Here is a 14507-nt window from a genome sequence, read left to right as displayed (position 1 = left end):
GTGCATCTCTAACAGGACAAGCCGTGAGTTCCGAACTGCAGTGTGAACTGGCGATGGGACTCCACTCTTAATTATTCTGCCCCATCCTCTCACCCTCACCCTCACCCTCACTTCCCTCCACCCACCACTCACTCACTTTCTCCTCTTACCCCGGGGACTCCTCCCGTCCTAGAATGTCCTCTTCGCCTGTCGACATCCCTTGTCTCTCCCCCCGAGTCTCATGCTAGAGCCGACCTCATACCTCCTGGAAGTGCCCATTGGCAATGGCGCAATGCCGGTGTCTGTTGCGGCGGGCTGGGTCGGTCTGATCTGGTACATTGTCGTGCTAGCTGTATGTGCCTTGGGATATTCTCAGATGTAAGACATTAAACGAGAGCTGTGGCTGCATTTGTCCCCTTGTTCTCTTCTTGCCCCGCGATTACGAGCACGCGGGGACACACTAGTGTTGAAATGATGGGGTTTGTGGCTGTGACTAACAAGTGGATTTCTTGGTATCCAGTTGGCGATATTTCTTGCGACGACCCCGGCCCTCGACTCTGACCACCAACCCGGACGCTCCTCATGTCACGGCGATTCGACCGGTGAAGGGCCTCGAGCCCCATCTGTACGACTGCCTTGCGGCCACCTTTCGCCAGGACTACCCCCGTGACAAGCTCACCGTCTGTCTCTGTGTGGCCACGCGCGACGACCCGGCCTATCCGACCCTTTGCAAACTCCTTGTCGATTTCCCCGATGTCGATGCGCGTGTATATGTCGAGGAGGAGGACCCATTGTTGCAGGGTATTGGACCGGGTGCGTACGCGCTTGGGCCGAACCCCAAGATTCGGAACATGAGCCGTGCGTACCGTGAAGCGAAGGGTAATATAATTTGGATCATCGACTGTAACGTCTGGGTTGGAAAGGGCGTCTGTGGTCGCATGGTGGACAGACTTTGTGGAACGGGAGCTACTTCAGGCAAGAAATTCAAGTTCGTACATCATCTGCCCGTCGCGGTGGATGTTACGGGCGAGAATAACTTGAGTGGAGAGCGACAGGCGCTACTAGATGCTCGTCCAAACGCTACCGTGCCTAGGGCCGCAGATATCTCCTTGATGTCCAGGCGTCCAGAAGATGGGTTTACCAGCACCATTGAAACGGGCGGTGGTCGTCTGGAGGAGCTCTTCCTGTCTTCATCGCACGCCAAGATGTACACCGCTATCAACACGGTTCTCATTGCGCCATGCATCGTAGGCAAGTCGAACATGTTCCGTCGCTCACATTTGGACTACCTCACGGCCCCGACCCCAGGAGATCGTAACGCTCGGCACCCTGGTGTTGACTATTTCTCGGACAACATTTGCGAGGACCACTTGATTGGTGACTTGCTTTGGCGCAAGAAGATCCGGGAAGAAAAGGAGCTCGGCGAGCGTTGGGGCAAACATGGCATGGTGTTTGGAGACCTGGCGATCCAGCCCGTGGCCAACATGAGTATAAGAGGGTACATCGCTCGACGAGTGCGGTGGCTGCGTGTCCGCAAATTCACGGTGCTCCTGGCAACCCTCGTCGAACCAGGTACCGAGTCTTTCGTATGCTCGATTTACGGCGCCTGGGGCATCACAACCGCGTTAGCCCCATACCTTGAGCAGAAGGGATATTCTTTTGCCGCCGGCCTCGCGACTTGGACCTCGTTCTTTGCAATTTTCGCACTGAGCATCGCATTTTGGATTCTGGTCGATTGGACTCTCTATATCAAACTGCATTCTGCAAAGGCCATTGAAGTCGACGAGGACACCCCCGTCTTTGCGCGGCCTAATCGCCGCCCCTCCCAAGCCACTCGCCGACCTTTCCTGCAGTGGTTTGCCGCCTGGCTCGGCCGTGAACTTTTGGCTCTGCCTATCTGGATTATAGCCGTCTATGGTGGCGTCACAGTTGTCTGGCGAGACCGGCGTTTCAAGGTTGGATTTGACGCTAAAGTCCGCGAGATTGACTCGGACCGTGGCGTACCATCGGAGGGCTCATACTCGACCGGGTCGGTTGTAGACTGGTTTCCTGTCTCGCCGCAGGCCAATGGTGGTGTGACGGGGAAAGTCCGCCGTGACTGATGATTTGCATCTACATCTGTACAAAAGTATTCATCTGCGTACTGTATATTATAGTGAAGCTATAGATATTTTTCTTCATCCATCCTCTTCGAATGAGACTCACATTACAATGTTACGATATCTCCCGTGCTTCGCCCAGGTTAATGAGAAGACTAGACCCTTCAAACTCGTCATAACATAAGAACAGACATGCCTTGCGTCTATCTAACCAAACTTTTAATGCTTTTCATATCCATAACCAACATCAACATAACAAAGATCATCACTTAAAATCACGCAGACTTCTCCCCTTCAGTAGCACTACTCTCCAAACCCGCTGCCTTCTCCGAGCTCAACAACCACTCAACAACCTGTCTGCCAGCAGACATCTCCCCAGCATCAGCCTGCTTCTCACCCTCACCCTCACCCTGCTCCTCACCAATAGTCATCTCAATCTCCTGCGGCTCCTCGGCATTCTCATCAATCTCACCCTCTTCCTCGGCAGCAGCAGACCAAGCCGCACGCTCAGCCAGGAACACAGCATCGTGGCCAGCGTCGTTCTTGATAGCGACGTCGGCACCAGCCTCAACGAGACCCTTAACGCACTCCAGGTGCGTGTTCAGCGCAGCCCAGTGCAGGGGCGTGTTACCAGAGTGGTTGCGGTGGTTGACGAATGCCGTGCGCTGGGCGACATCCAGAGTGGAGAGTTTTTGGAGGAGTGTGTTGAGGATTTCTAGTTTCATCAGTATAAAAATTCATCACATCTAAGCACACATGTGGGAGATGGGGACATACCGCTGTTGCCGTTGGCGGCGGGGAAGTGCAGCACGCAGGACCCTGTCCCGCCTTCGCTCTCATCTTCCATATCAATAGCAGAGGCGACAATGTACGACTCTGGGCAGTTGTGCTGCGAGGCGAGAGTGGCAATGTCGGCGTTCAGAGCCTCGAGGTCGCCAGCGCGGGCATCGTAGATGAGGTCGTCGATGGCCTCGAATGAAAGCGCGACAGGTACTGTCGGCTTAGGCTTTGGTGTGGAGGCAGACATTTTGTGTAAATTGAAGGAGACCTCGTAAAAAGTGTCTCAAATGTGTTATGGGGGGTTTTATGCAACTCCCACTGTCAAGGGTGGACTTTGATAGTATCCAGGTGGAGAAATTTTTCTCTGGCTAGCAGAGAATTTGATATGTCCTGGAGGGGATGTTAGTAAGTGGATTCTTCACAGTCCTGGGTGAGTCAACCAATGATGCTGGAAGCAAATGATCATGGGATCCTTGGAAAACAGGTCGATCTTGATGATTCAAGTGACCTTAGCATCACAGGATTTGCATGGTGGGTTGATAAGGGCATGGATCAATGAGGGGTCTTTTCAGCCCACCAAGAAAGAATCAAGTTCAAGCTTTGGGGTAGTCAAGCATGTCCAGATACAGCTTATACCATGACATAGGATGTTTCTTACCTCTGTGTTAATCTTTAATCGCTTAGAATCCGCCAGTAAAGATTGACTGATCCGAAAGAAACTTTGATATCTACGGTCACATGACTTATGGTGGGGTTTGATGGAACCAGAAGGCTCCTTTTTCCATGCGTGGAGTATGGAGTGTATGCTCCAATAGTTCAGATAAATCTGTTGATACACAAGCTCAATTATCCAGTTAATCTCCTGTTTAATCATACATGCAGTTGAACACCACACTTGTCAAGTCCAGCAAAGCAAAAGCTGCCCGCTTCTATGCACATGAAACAGCCCAGCAAATAGAAGAACCATAAAACGCCCCAAATTCCCACGCCCGATGTGTGGGTGGTATCACAAAATTCCCAATATGCAAATGGCATCCTGATATGCGACAACATCTGTAGAAATTGAACCAGTGCGTAGATCACAGCAGCTCATATCCCTCTCAATTTCCAGCTCCGATCTCACCTATTAATCCCGCAGCCACGCCCTCCGCTTCTCCTCTTTCTTTTCCCGGCGCTTCTCCTTGAACATCTTCAGCTCCTTCTTGCTGAGCTTCTTTCCGCTCCGCTCAGCCTTGAGACTCCGGCCGTCGTGGCTGTTGGCTGCGGCGTCAACGTCAAAGAAGGCATTCATCTGTCGCCGCGACTTGTTTTCGTCATTGAAGTTCTCTGGGTTGATCGAATCTGCCTGCCAGCGGCCGGTAAACCGGTTGAATGTGCCAGTGGAGGCATATGCGGCGGATGGATCGAGCGCAGGTCCACCAGTCTCTTGCGGTTGTTCCTCATACTGTTGCGCATAGGGAGCGGTCGGGTCGTAGTCGCCATGGATCGCCGGATTGTAGCCTCCAAGTACAGCTTCGTTTTTCTTCGGAGGTTCTGGGATGACGGCTGCGCTGGCGCTTTCTGTGCCCGGGGCTGTTGCTTCGGGTACTCGGGGATTCTCCCACTGAGAGACAAGAGTGATCCGGTTGTAGAAATAGAACGCCCGGGCGTTGGCATCCCACACGGGCTCCCATCCATCATCCTCCGCTGGGCCAGGCGGTGCTTCATCGGGGAGTGGCGGAGGGACTTCGTCGGGCAGTGGCGGCGCGGAGTTGGACTCGTCGGGCTTCTCATCGTCTTCTTTGCTCTCTAGCTCCGGATCCTTCTCTTCTTGCTGCTCTCCCGGTTGTGTGTCTTCCTGTTCTTGCTCTTCCGACTCTTCTCTGGTCTCAAGCTTCTCCTCTGGATCGGCCAGAGGTGTGCCTGGCGCAGGTGGAGTGCCTGGGCGGTCCTCCTTGGGAGACGCCGAGGCGTGTGGTTGATCAGACATTCTGTCAATTAGCACTGCCTCCCCTGTGACAAATTGAGAGTCGATGATAATGCGCTTAACCATCGGCGCATAAGAGTCGAGTGGGAAGAGCATCAGGAACTTGACGAAGCTCGCGATGATTGTTTCACCGCCCGTGCCCGAAGAGGTCTAGCGTGGATTTGGTGATATCATCGTAGTCTTCAGATCCCCAAATAGGACGAAGAGAAATAGAAATCGCATCCAGATTAATTTTCGGATATATCATACCTCAATTGCCACTTTGAGGCTTTATTGATGCCAGTTCCAAATCAGCTAGGTCTAATCTGCGCTCTGAAGCCTCTCAACCATCCAAATGGATGCGAGCAGTTGCACTCGCACCACTGAGCAGTTTTAGAGGTGTGAGGTACTCCGTACCATGGACATAATGATAATCATCTGCTACTCAGAACCTCTTATTGGCTTCTTTCTACAATAAGTTGATGAATTCTTGAGGCAATGATAGTGGGCTCAAGACACCAATCAAAATGTTCAAGATTTCCATCTAGACTATGTACTCGTCTTACATATGGGGACAACTATATGTCACCGCGGATGTTCTCAATATCTTGGGTATCACAAGTATAGATGAAGCTTTGGAATACACCCGTCCTACTGTACTATTTTTCTGAACACTATGCCCAACTTATACGGAACAAGAGATTGATTCACATCCGCTAACATGATCCTGACCAACCAGCCGAAAGCCGAAGCTCGATCTTGTTTATTGACATCGGGGCCTGTGCTGCTTATTCCATCTCCGCCATGACGTTGGAACCCACAAGAACCTAAGAGCCTCATCAAAGTCACCACTTGTCGCCAATCAAGACTCACAAAGTCTTGAGCATTCAACAATCAGATAGACGATTAAAGATGGCCGAAACTGCCCCAAAAGTCGCTGCAGAGGAGCGTCGCGAGTCCCTCGCTGCCGTCGATCGGGAAGCAGATGCCCTGGCAAAACAAATCAAAAAAGCAAGCACTTTATCGTTTTCACTGGTGCAGGCGTCTCTACATCCGCTGGTGGGCTATTCTTGAGATAAACTGTTGATCAATTATTTATAAAAGTGTACAGGAATTCCTGACTTTCGTGGCCCTGGTGGCAACTGGACTTTGCGCGCCCAAGGCAAGCCACGCACTAAGCACGCAAACGCCCTACAAGCCATCCCAACATTATCTCATATGGCACTCGTAGAACTGCAAAACCGTGGTATTCTAAAGCTTCTTGTAAGCCAAAATTGTGATGGCCTTCATAGGCGAAGCGATATCCTGCCCGTGCGTGTTTTCCCCCGTTAATCAGGAGCAAGCCCCTGGCGTTAACCCTTCCGAAGGAGAGAATCGCCGAACTCCATGGGAACAGCAACCGTGAAGCTTGCAAGGATTGTAACAAAGAGTATATGCGAGGTAACCAAACTTGGTCTTCGATATCTTCAAAATGTTTCTAATGTATTGTGCTTTCAGACTTCCGTGCTGTCTCAACCTACAAGAATGGCATCCACGACCATCGAACGGGTCGCAAGTGCGCACGTTGTGGCGGAACCCTTGTTGACAGCATTATCAATTTTGGCGAGAACCTCCCAAAACGAGACTTAGATCTAGCTTACCAACATGCGGAGCTGGCCGATCTCTGTCTCGTGCTGGGGTCCTCCGTGACAATCACCCCAGCCTGCATCACCCCAGCCTGCACTATCCCCACGATAGTCGGGGAGCGCAAAGGCGCGAAACTCGCCGTTTGCAATCTACAAAAGACGCCAGTAGATGGTATCACCGATTATCGCATCTTCACCGAAACGGACATTTTGATGGCCAAGCTCATGGAGAAGTTAGATCTGCCCATACCGCCATTCATCCTGCGACGACGTCTTATAGTCAAAGTTGAGACGCAGGAAGAAGATAGGCGTAAAGTGGAAGTCACTGGGGTTGATAGCGATGTCACTCCCGTTACTTTCCTTCAGTCTGTTAGGCTGGAAGGAAGCCGACGTATTGCTCGTGCGGAACCATACATCATTCATGTTCGCGACGCGGTGAAGACAGGTGCAGAGATGAAATTTGACCTCGAGTTTATGGGTCACTACAATGAGCCCAACCTTGAGCTCGTGCACTCGTATAATGGCAACGAGGAAGTACTCTATTTACTGGAGTATAATCCTGAGACTGGGGAGTGGACAATCGAGAGACAAGAGACTCCAGAACGCGTTGTAGAATGCATAGTTTTAGACCCTTGATTGATAAAAATTCGGACGACTTCTATGCATCTTCTTCAAGCTTAAGCTAATTCCCGGAAGACCTTTACATTCCCACCCTCGGAGTGTTCTATCAGATGACATGGATATCATTGACATCATTTCTGTCTCTACGAGGTCACCCTAGGTTGCAGCGATGTCAAATGACCAGACTTGTAGATAATCAACCTTAATGGCAACCTTAATCATGACTCGGTGGCTGGTCAAACAATTGCAATTGCAAGACTGGATTGGCTCCGGACGTAACCTAGAGTCTGAACGATAATGGCGTGCGCGTGTGCGAGGACCAGCGCGTGGCTCGCATGAGACGTGCTGGAATTTAAACCCCGCTAATCTGTCGAGGAATGTACAAGAATGGCAATTGATCACCTTGAGCAAAACAATGCAAACTTTTCCCGAGGTTCAGCGGGTTTCAGAGTTAGGCCACCGAATGTAGGTGCTTGGCGTGGTGAAGAATCGGCCCGGGGGGTATAAGTCATGGCCTCCAATGTCCATCTCTGGATACTGCCAAGTTTTCTTGGGGGAAGAAAAGACTTCAGCATTTATTTTTAAAAGAAATTGGGAATTGCCTCTAGGCTTATGACTTGCCCGTTTGAATAACTAGATCGGGTTATAGGCCTGGTTCGTTGGTGAATGTAGGGTGCTCTACATAGAGGTGCCACTGGCAAGATATATATCCACGAACGACGCCGGATACCTATCCATCCCAACATCAATCCATTAACCACCACGTAACTCATGAGATTAAGTCTCTTAAAAGATGTAATAGACTAGACGTTAGAAAGTAAATTACAATCTTTTGGAATGGCCAATATTGAATCAATATACACCCATGAGATCTAGGCGATGGAGATTCATAGTGTTTGGAAGGGCCACCTACAGAGCAGCAATGGCCCTGAATTTTGATTTACTTCCAATCGATGTTCCACCTATACTTCGTTACAAGCTACCTTCAGCTCAGAATAGAGGTACTCTGGCTTCATACAGGTAGAAAGATCTTTCCAACAGTACTATCCGTAGGTTTTACTTCATGCATATCTTGTCTACTAAAACTACCTATTGCACTTGGATGCTGACCTAACCCAAGGGAGCTTTTTTGAGAATGGGATTTCTGATGGTACCTACTACATGACTACTACGTACTACAAGTAATCTCTTCTGTTTTGGCGTTTGTTTTTGTTTCCTTCGCTTGGCCGGGTCCCCAGACAACCAACTCATCTCCCATCAATGACTCATGACAGTGAGAAAGATTGTGATATACATGAATTAGACGAAATCAAATTTCATGCATTCCATCACAGCATTGGAAAATAACTAGAACAGGATTTCACGGCGTACTCCGTCTGCCAAAAGACCAAGGCAGAACTACAAGCAGGCACCGAGTACCAAGGGGAAGGATGGGTAGACTAAGGGGCTGAGGATTGCTTGGCCAGTAAGACAAGGGGAGACTATCGGGAGATTAACGGTGATTTTTGACCAGCAGGGAGGAAGACCAAGCGCCGCAAGTCGGGGAATAGGTCATGGAAGGCCCTCTAAGAACCCCACAATAGCATTGCTTCAGCGTTCAGGTACGACTCACATAACACGATCGGGCTTTTCATGTGGAGAAAACACGGCGAATTGGCAGCATTGTGATCTCCAATTCTTCTTCGTGGTCCAGGGGCACGAAGCAATGAAGGGAGGGTCGGGAAAGCCTCCCTATGGTTGGCTGGGGGTGAGTGGTCAACCCGTGCAATCCCTTGCAGTGTCTAAATCCCAGGGTGAAAGCCCTTTAGCAAGGCACGTACACAGTTAAGATTATTTCATAGCGGCAGATGAGTGCCACCGCGGTTACATGCCTTAGTGCCCGAGTTTACCGCAGGGTCATGCCTAAGACACCCCGTAGGTGTTAAGCCCCTGGGTGGACCGTGGAGAAATTAGTGAGTGGCTGGGTCAGGAACAAGGAAGGCCCCGAGAGACCCACTAGCTAGGAACTAACGGGCTTTAAGCTTTGTTTGGGGTTGACCTATACCAGTCAAATCATGCTACTATACTAATTACATTGTTATGATGTTAAAAAGTACGAGTAAGCTAGAGAGTAACTAAGTGCTTGTTGTGGTTTGCCCAAAATATGATTACCAAAATTAGACAGAACAAAATAAAGATCAGCAGTAAGACTTTGCGTTCGGAGAATGAGGTCAGGGCCAGAGGAGCCTGGCCAAACTGTCAACAAGGCCTCGTTGGATATTAGGAATGCCAGGGCAGGCAATGCAGTCGCGTGAAACCCGCGGTAATTGGACCTGGTAGATCCATACCAGGAGGCTCGAAGGGGAGCGTTCTTTGGCCGATGAAGCCCTAAGGAGTGGAGTGATTCAAGTGATCCACCCCTTTGGTTTCCCTGCGTGTAGCATTCCGGGGAGAGGGAGGGAAGAATTACACAGTGATGAGACGAAACAAACAACTGAATCAGAAGGAAATAGTTGATCAAGGACGACTCACAGACCACTCCTCGAGGTGTATAAAAGAGTGGTCATTCATCGCCAGTCTGCCTCTTTTCTTCATCACGCATCACTCTCTTTAAAGCCTTCCCTTCTTTCGAAGTCCAGTCTTCTTTTATCTACTCTCTCCGAGACTCTCTCGTTCAATTCCAACCCCACAGTCACAATGCAGTTCGCTCTGTCCGCTCTCCTCGGCCTCGCTGCCACCGTTGCTGCTCTGCCCCCCGTCGGCCCCTCTGCCGGTGGTGTTGGCAACGCCAACGGTGTCGCCAACAAGGGCAACACCCAGATCCGCTTCCCTGTCCCCGATAACATGACTGTTAAGCAGGCTCAGGCCAAGTGTGGTGACCAGGCACAGCTCTCTTGCTGCAACAAGGCCACCTACGCCGGCGATACCACCGATGTCAACTCTGGCATGCTCGGCGGTACCCTCAGCAACCTGATCGGTGCCGGCTCCGGTGCCGACGGCCTGGGTCTCTTCGACCAGTGCTCCAAGCTGGATCTCCAGATCCCCATCCTCATTGCCATCCCCATCCAGGATCTGGTCAACCAGAAGTGCAAGCAGAACATTGCCTGCTGCCAGAACTCCCCCTCCAGCGCCGTGAGTATCATCCTTCATATTACATTCATATATCATGCTAATGCTTCGTCAGAACTCCGATCTCATTGGTCTTGGCCTGCCCTGCGTTGCCCTTGGCTCCATCATCTAAGTGCTCTACTTTGCATTCTACCATTATGCGAGAAGCATTGGTGGCCGCGTCGACTCTCTGGGCCTTCGGGTCCAGACGGGTTCGGATATGAACGCAAACACGGACTGTTATCGATTCTCGGGGATGGAAAGCAGGCCCTGCTGGCATTTGTTTCAATAGTTAGATGATCTGTTATTCTCGTTGCCCGTGTATCATTAATTGTGTCGTGTGGCACCCCCTCGGAGAAAGAAGACTGTTTTGGTTTATGTTGATGTTTTGGCTTGGTCCATCCTTGCTTCTCTGATTTTGGTGCACCTGAATTGTGGTTTAGCTGCTGTCTGACCATTCTTCTCTCGCATATATATCTTTAATCGATTAGATTCTGCTACACCTACACTGGCCTTCGTAAATCCCATTCACAATTGACGCCTCTCGCAGATTTCTAATCATCATTGTATATCTTCCAGCAAAACGATGCCTGTTTCAAGTAATTTGTCAAACTCCCTTGTAGTGTACGCTCTAGGTGATGATAGACATGTAGCCATGTCGGTCCGCCACGATCTTGTTATGTATGTCGGAAGTTGTAAGCCTTGCCCTTCGAGTTCATCGAGATATTGTGTCAGTAGCATCTCGAGGTCCAATATCATGGGTTTTTCTTCATCTTGAATCTCCTTTATTTCCTCCGGCTCGATCTTTCTATACTCATGCAAGCAAGTATGAGTAATCTCCAAGCTCTGAAAATTGATGAAACGAAGTATACCAGTAGCCAAATGGCTCTTGAGAGGTTTGTGAAGCTCGGAGTCAGATCGCAAAGGTGCAAATTTCAATGATTCCACAAGAACTTGCACTCGTTCTGCTGTTTCATTCTGGCTCCGTGCAGGGAAGAGTCCGCTCAAAAGGGTCGTGAGTGGAGAGCATTCATTTAGAGAGCAGGCACATTCGCAATCGTCTCGAGTAGTGTCGGAGATAATTGTGATCAGCAATTTCTTTGAAGCTTCACTTAGAGAGTCAATCTTCGACGGGGGACTCTGCAAAGAACCGTCTTCTCCTTGATTCATCCAATACACAATTGTTCCTACACTGTTTCCCAAGGCATGCAAAGCTGATCCAGAGGAGTTGTGGTACGAATATCAGCACCTTTGCTGATTAACCAGTGAGCCTTCTGTAGAAAGACATCCAAGTCACATGGCGGGGTGTTCTCCCACAACTTGGTGAGACATGTCTCGTTCTTCTTATCTATTGCATTCACGTCTCGGAAACCCGAGTCCCATAGCTGATCTGCCAGATCAAGATTGACACCGACACAGTCGAAGACGGACCACCGAGGACGCTCTGAGAGACCTTCCAAATTTGCAGAAGTCGCGGCAAGTAGTGTGTATGCTTCATACGCATTGACATTCTGAAGTGTATCGATTCCGATGCATAGTTGGTCTGTAACTCCCCTCGGTAAGTGCGCCTCTGCTAATCCTGTAAACGCCTCCTGCGATCACTGAATGCGTTGATTATCATATCAACAATGGCCTGGTTTGGATGAAGACTGGCGATTGCAAGCTCCTCCCTTCCAATAAAGCAGTTATAATCATCGACCACTATCTTGACGCTTTGCTCACAGTTGGCTTCGCATGCTGCTCTCACGGCGCCCACAGGTGGTGTGTAGCCAGACTGGAGAATCAAGGCCAAGCCAGGCCCCCAACGAGTGTAACTTTCGATCCATCGATGGATATCAGTTCCTTTTCTTAGTTGTGCAGCCAGAAGCTTCCCTGATTTGTACACGAGAGGCTGCATCTCTTCTGGGAGATCAATGTCTGAGTTGAACTTAGGTTTGTTCTCTTTCTAATTCACATCATAGTGCACTTACCTTGAAGTCCCTTTTCATCGGCAATTTTCCAAATAAGACGGAAGCTGAAGTCTTCGAACAAATGATCGTTCCTACGCCCATCCACTCTGAAACAATAGTAAGCCGGGTTAAAGGTATTCTCTTGAATGTCTCCAATTAAGGGCTTCCCGGGTCATATATCCTCCAGCTTTCAGCAGGTCTGAACATATATCAATTGTTAACTGTTGCTTGTTCATGTCGCCGCCTTCATGACCAATATAATCGATCATGCTGTCAGCAGGGGTCTGATCGCGATCATTGGGACGGTTCGGAGAGAGGCTTGCTTGCAAGAGGCTGTTGATGACCGAACGCCAGGTAAGCCGTGAACGTGGATCCCACCGATAGCTGTGACCTTGCCATCTTGTTACGACCTATTATTATAGTTAGTGAGAGACATTCGTCCAAGGGGCTAACTATCCTCAAAGTACTTTTATCGGTGGGGAAATTAGACATTCATGTCAAACTAATACTCACATGCAGAATAGTATCGCCGTTTCCAAGAGCATCCGATTTCGATGCCTTGCCTCCACGAAATGCTTCAAACAAAGCCCTCTGGGCATCCTTAATGACAGCAGAGACATCCCGAGACTTCAAACTCTTCTCTGCACCGGAAAGTGCGGAGGATACCTCAGAATGGATGGGCACAATAGCACGAAATTCAAATTTGGGACTGATAGAGAAGCCCCCCGCCCCATTGATGCTTGAGAAAGATGCCTCGAGGGAGATCCGTAAAGCCCATCTACATAATATTCGGCGATGAAGCAAAGTCATCACCATTTTGCTTTCTGTGTGAAGCTCACATCCGGTGTGATTAGCTGAACTTTGGCATGGGCTCTCCCTGAGTATGTAGACCGACTTGGACGACTACATGAGCATTTCTTTCGGCGCCGAGTATGCTGAGATATAATAATTGTCGCCTGATCATCCGATTCCTCATCCAGAAATCTCTGGTGCTGTAACGCCGATTGTAGAAGACCTGGGGTGAAAGCTGGTTGAACTTTGTTGTGGGAGTGGTCGTATTGCTAAGCGGAATCGTAAGTAGCAGCTCAAGGAAGAAACTTTCTGGAATCTTGGATAATAGCTGTACCATCTGTTCCAGATAATGTTCAAGCGTTTCTAGTCTGTTCTCAATGCTCATGCCGCGCTGATCAGACTTTTGAGCTACGAGTACCATCTGGCTGGTATCGAGGGCGCTCGATGCTGAATACGTGAGGACCATGTCAACTTGCTTCTGGGCGATCACCATCATGGCCCTTAGAGATTTCTATTAGTTAGCGAGAAACGTCTTTTTCTTTCACAGTGGACTAACATGTTTAGTATTTGTAGTGAGGTATTGAGTTGAGCTTGCAGCCAGCTCACTCTTTCCAAGAGCACCATCAGTGTATCACGTTTGAAAGGATACAGTATCCTATTGATCTGGATTTTTGAGCCTAATATGTTTTTGGTGCTTCTGCATATGTCCAGCATCTTCCCCAATCTGTCCAAACCTTCCTGACAACTAAAAATGGAATCGAGTGCCACTGTTTGCGGATTGAGCGGTCAGGGGAGAAGAAAAGACTTGCGCGTTAGCGAGCAAATCTTGTAACGCCTTCAAAGTGCTATTGAAGCTTGTTATGCGGCGTGAGACATCATGAATTTGCTCATCATACGCTTTGAATGGCCCGTAGTAAGCCAGCAAGCCCTGACAGAGGGAAAGGCCAAGCGAGATAACGCCTACCGCACTCCCAGTCACTGAAAATGGATCGGCCATGGTGGATTCAGCAAGACTATAGCAGGTATGTAGTGAGGCGTTCTGAGGCCATGATAGAGTCTATGCTGATATTTATTGAGTAGAGCGCAAGCGGCGTCTTCCAAACGAGCATAGCCACCGATGGCCATGGACATTCTGTTTCAGCCCAAGGGCCGAGGGGTCAGTTCGATGATCGCGCTCCAGTAGTACGGTTCGTCTTTCTCAGCCTCATCTCTCAAATGCGCCCCGGCCGAACCTTAGTGGCACTTATCTCTACAAGTCGCTCCTAAAGAATGAATCTTTATGAACTTGGTAGTATTGACAAATTCTGTTCTAGGATCGATAACAAAGATTGAAGTAGCGCCCAACCGTGATGGCGGCAAGGTGTTTGGTGCGTAGCTCCAGTGTTAGCGAATCAAGTATTCATGACCCTCCTCCCGTTCCAGGTTATTCCCCAACAAATGCTGATAGGCTATAGTGGCAGTGCAGGCGGTTGGGAGCATTATCTGTCTCGGTTTCAACAACGTGGACCCAATAACTCTCGGAACAGATGAAAGATAACAGCCGGGACATTCAAAGACCCATCTCATGTCTCATTGGTAGAATAGACATTGACATCGTGTATATACTCTTTCATTCGGTATGTACATCTTC

The 14507-nt window shown here is 49.5% G+C and overlaps 6 protein-coding genes across 6 annotated transcripts; 3 read left to right on the top strand and 3 right to left on the bottom strand.

Moving 5' to 3' along the window:
• The first annotated feature begins 110 nt into the window (after window positions 1–110).
• Window positions 111–2210, top strand: N7473_004001 (putative ceramide glucosyltransferase). The gene is made up of 2 exons (XM_057149941.1): window positions 111–357; window positions 500–2210. The coding sequence occupies exons 1-2, from the start codon at window positions 221–223 to the stop codon at window positions 2079–2081; spliced, it is 1719 nt and encodes a 572-aa protein (XP_057013595.1). The 5' UTR covers window positions 111–220; the 3' UTR covers window positions 2082–2210.
• Window positions 2211–2353: 143 nt separating this feature from the next.
• N7473_004000 (ankyrin repeat domain-containing protein) lies at window positions 2354–3105 on the bottom strand (the record flags this gene model as incomplete). Its single annotated transcript, XM_057149940.1, has 2 exons — window positions 2354–2793; window positions 2856–3105. The coding sequence occupies 2 exons, from the start codon at window positions 3103–3105 to the stop codon at window positions 2354–2356; spliced, it is 690 nt and encodes a 229-aa protein (XP_057013594.1).
• An 879-nt stretch (window positions 3106–3984) lies between these two features.
• N7473_003999 (WW domain-containing protein) lies at window positions 3985–4920 on the bottom strand (the record flags this gene model as incomplete). The annotated part of the gene is made up of 1 exon (XM_057149939.1): window positions 3985–4920. The coding sequence occupies one exon, from the start codon at window positions 4918–4920 to the stop codon at window positions 3985–3987; it is 936 nt and encodes a 311-aa protein (XP_057013593.1).
• A 795-nt stretch (window positions 4921–5715) lies between these two features.
• N7473_003998 (uncharacterized protein) lies at window positions 5716–7064 on the top strand (the record flags this gene model as incomplete). The annotated part of the gene is made up of 4 exons (XM_057149938.1): window positions 5716–5862; window positions 5908–6066; window positions 6171–6243; window positions 6301–7064. 4 exons carry the CDS (start codon window positions 5716–5718, stop codon window positions 7062–7064), a joined length of 1143 nt encoding a protein of 380 aa, XP_057013592.1.
• A 2661-nt stretch (window positions 7065–9725) lies between these two features.
• Window positions 9726–10269, top strand: N7473_003997 (hydrophobin family protein; the record flags this gene model as incomplete). The annotated part of the gene is made up of 2 exons (XM_057149937.1): window positions 9726–10160; window positions 10213–10269. The coding sequence occupies 2 exons, from the start codon at window positions 9726–9728 to the stop codon at window positions 10267–10269; spliced, it is 492 nt and encodes a 163-aa protein (XP_057013591.1).
• A 1054-nt stretch (window positions 10270–11323) lies between these two features.
• N7473_003996 (uncharacterized protein) lies at window positions 11324–12901 on the bottom strand (the record flags this gene model as incomplete). The annotated part of the gene is made up of 5 exons (XM_057149936.1): window positions 11324–11728; window positions 11884–12053; window positions 12107–12192; window positions 12308–12495; window positions 12599–12901. 5 exons carry the CDS (start codon window positions 12899–12901, stop codon window positions 11324–11326), a joined length of 1152 nt encoding a protein of 383 aa, XP_057013590.1.
• Between the last annotated feature and the right edge of the window lie 1606 nt (window positions 12902–14507).

Source organism: Penicillium subrubescens (assembly GCF_028828155.1).
Source record: "Penicillium subrubescens strain IBT 31985 chromosome Unknown utg000002l_segment0_segment0, whole genome shotgun sequence".
In the NCBI taxonomy this organism is placed as follows: Eukaryota; Fungi; Ascomycota; class Eurotiomycetes; order Eurotiales; family Aspergillaceae; genus Penicillium; species Penicillium subrubescens.
This window is presented reverse-complemented; position numbering and strand designations above follow the sequence as displayed.

What these genes read in the sequence shown, in the direction of transcription:
- N7473_004001 (XM_057149941.1), top strand. Translation starts at nt 221, where the DNA reads ATGCTAGAGCCGACCTCATACCTCCTGGAAGTGCCCATTGGCAATGGC. An exon ending in GCCTTGGGATATTCTCAGAT is followed by an intron (nt 358 to 499) that starts GTAAGACATTAA and finishes CTTGGTATCCAG; the next exon opens with TTGGCGATATTTCTTGCGAC.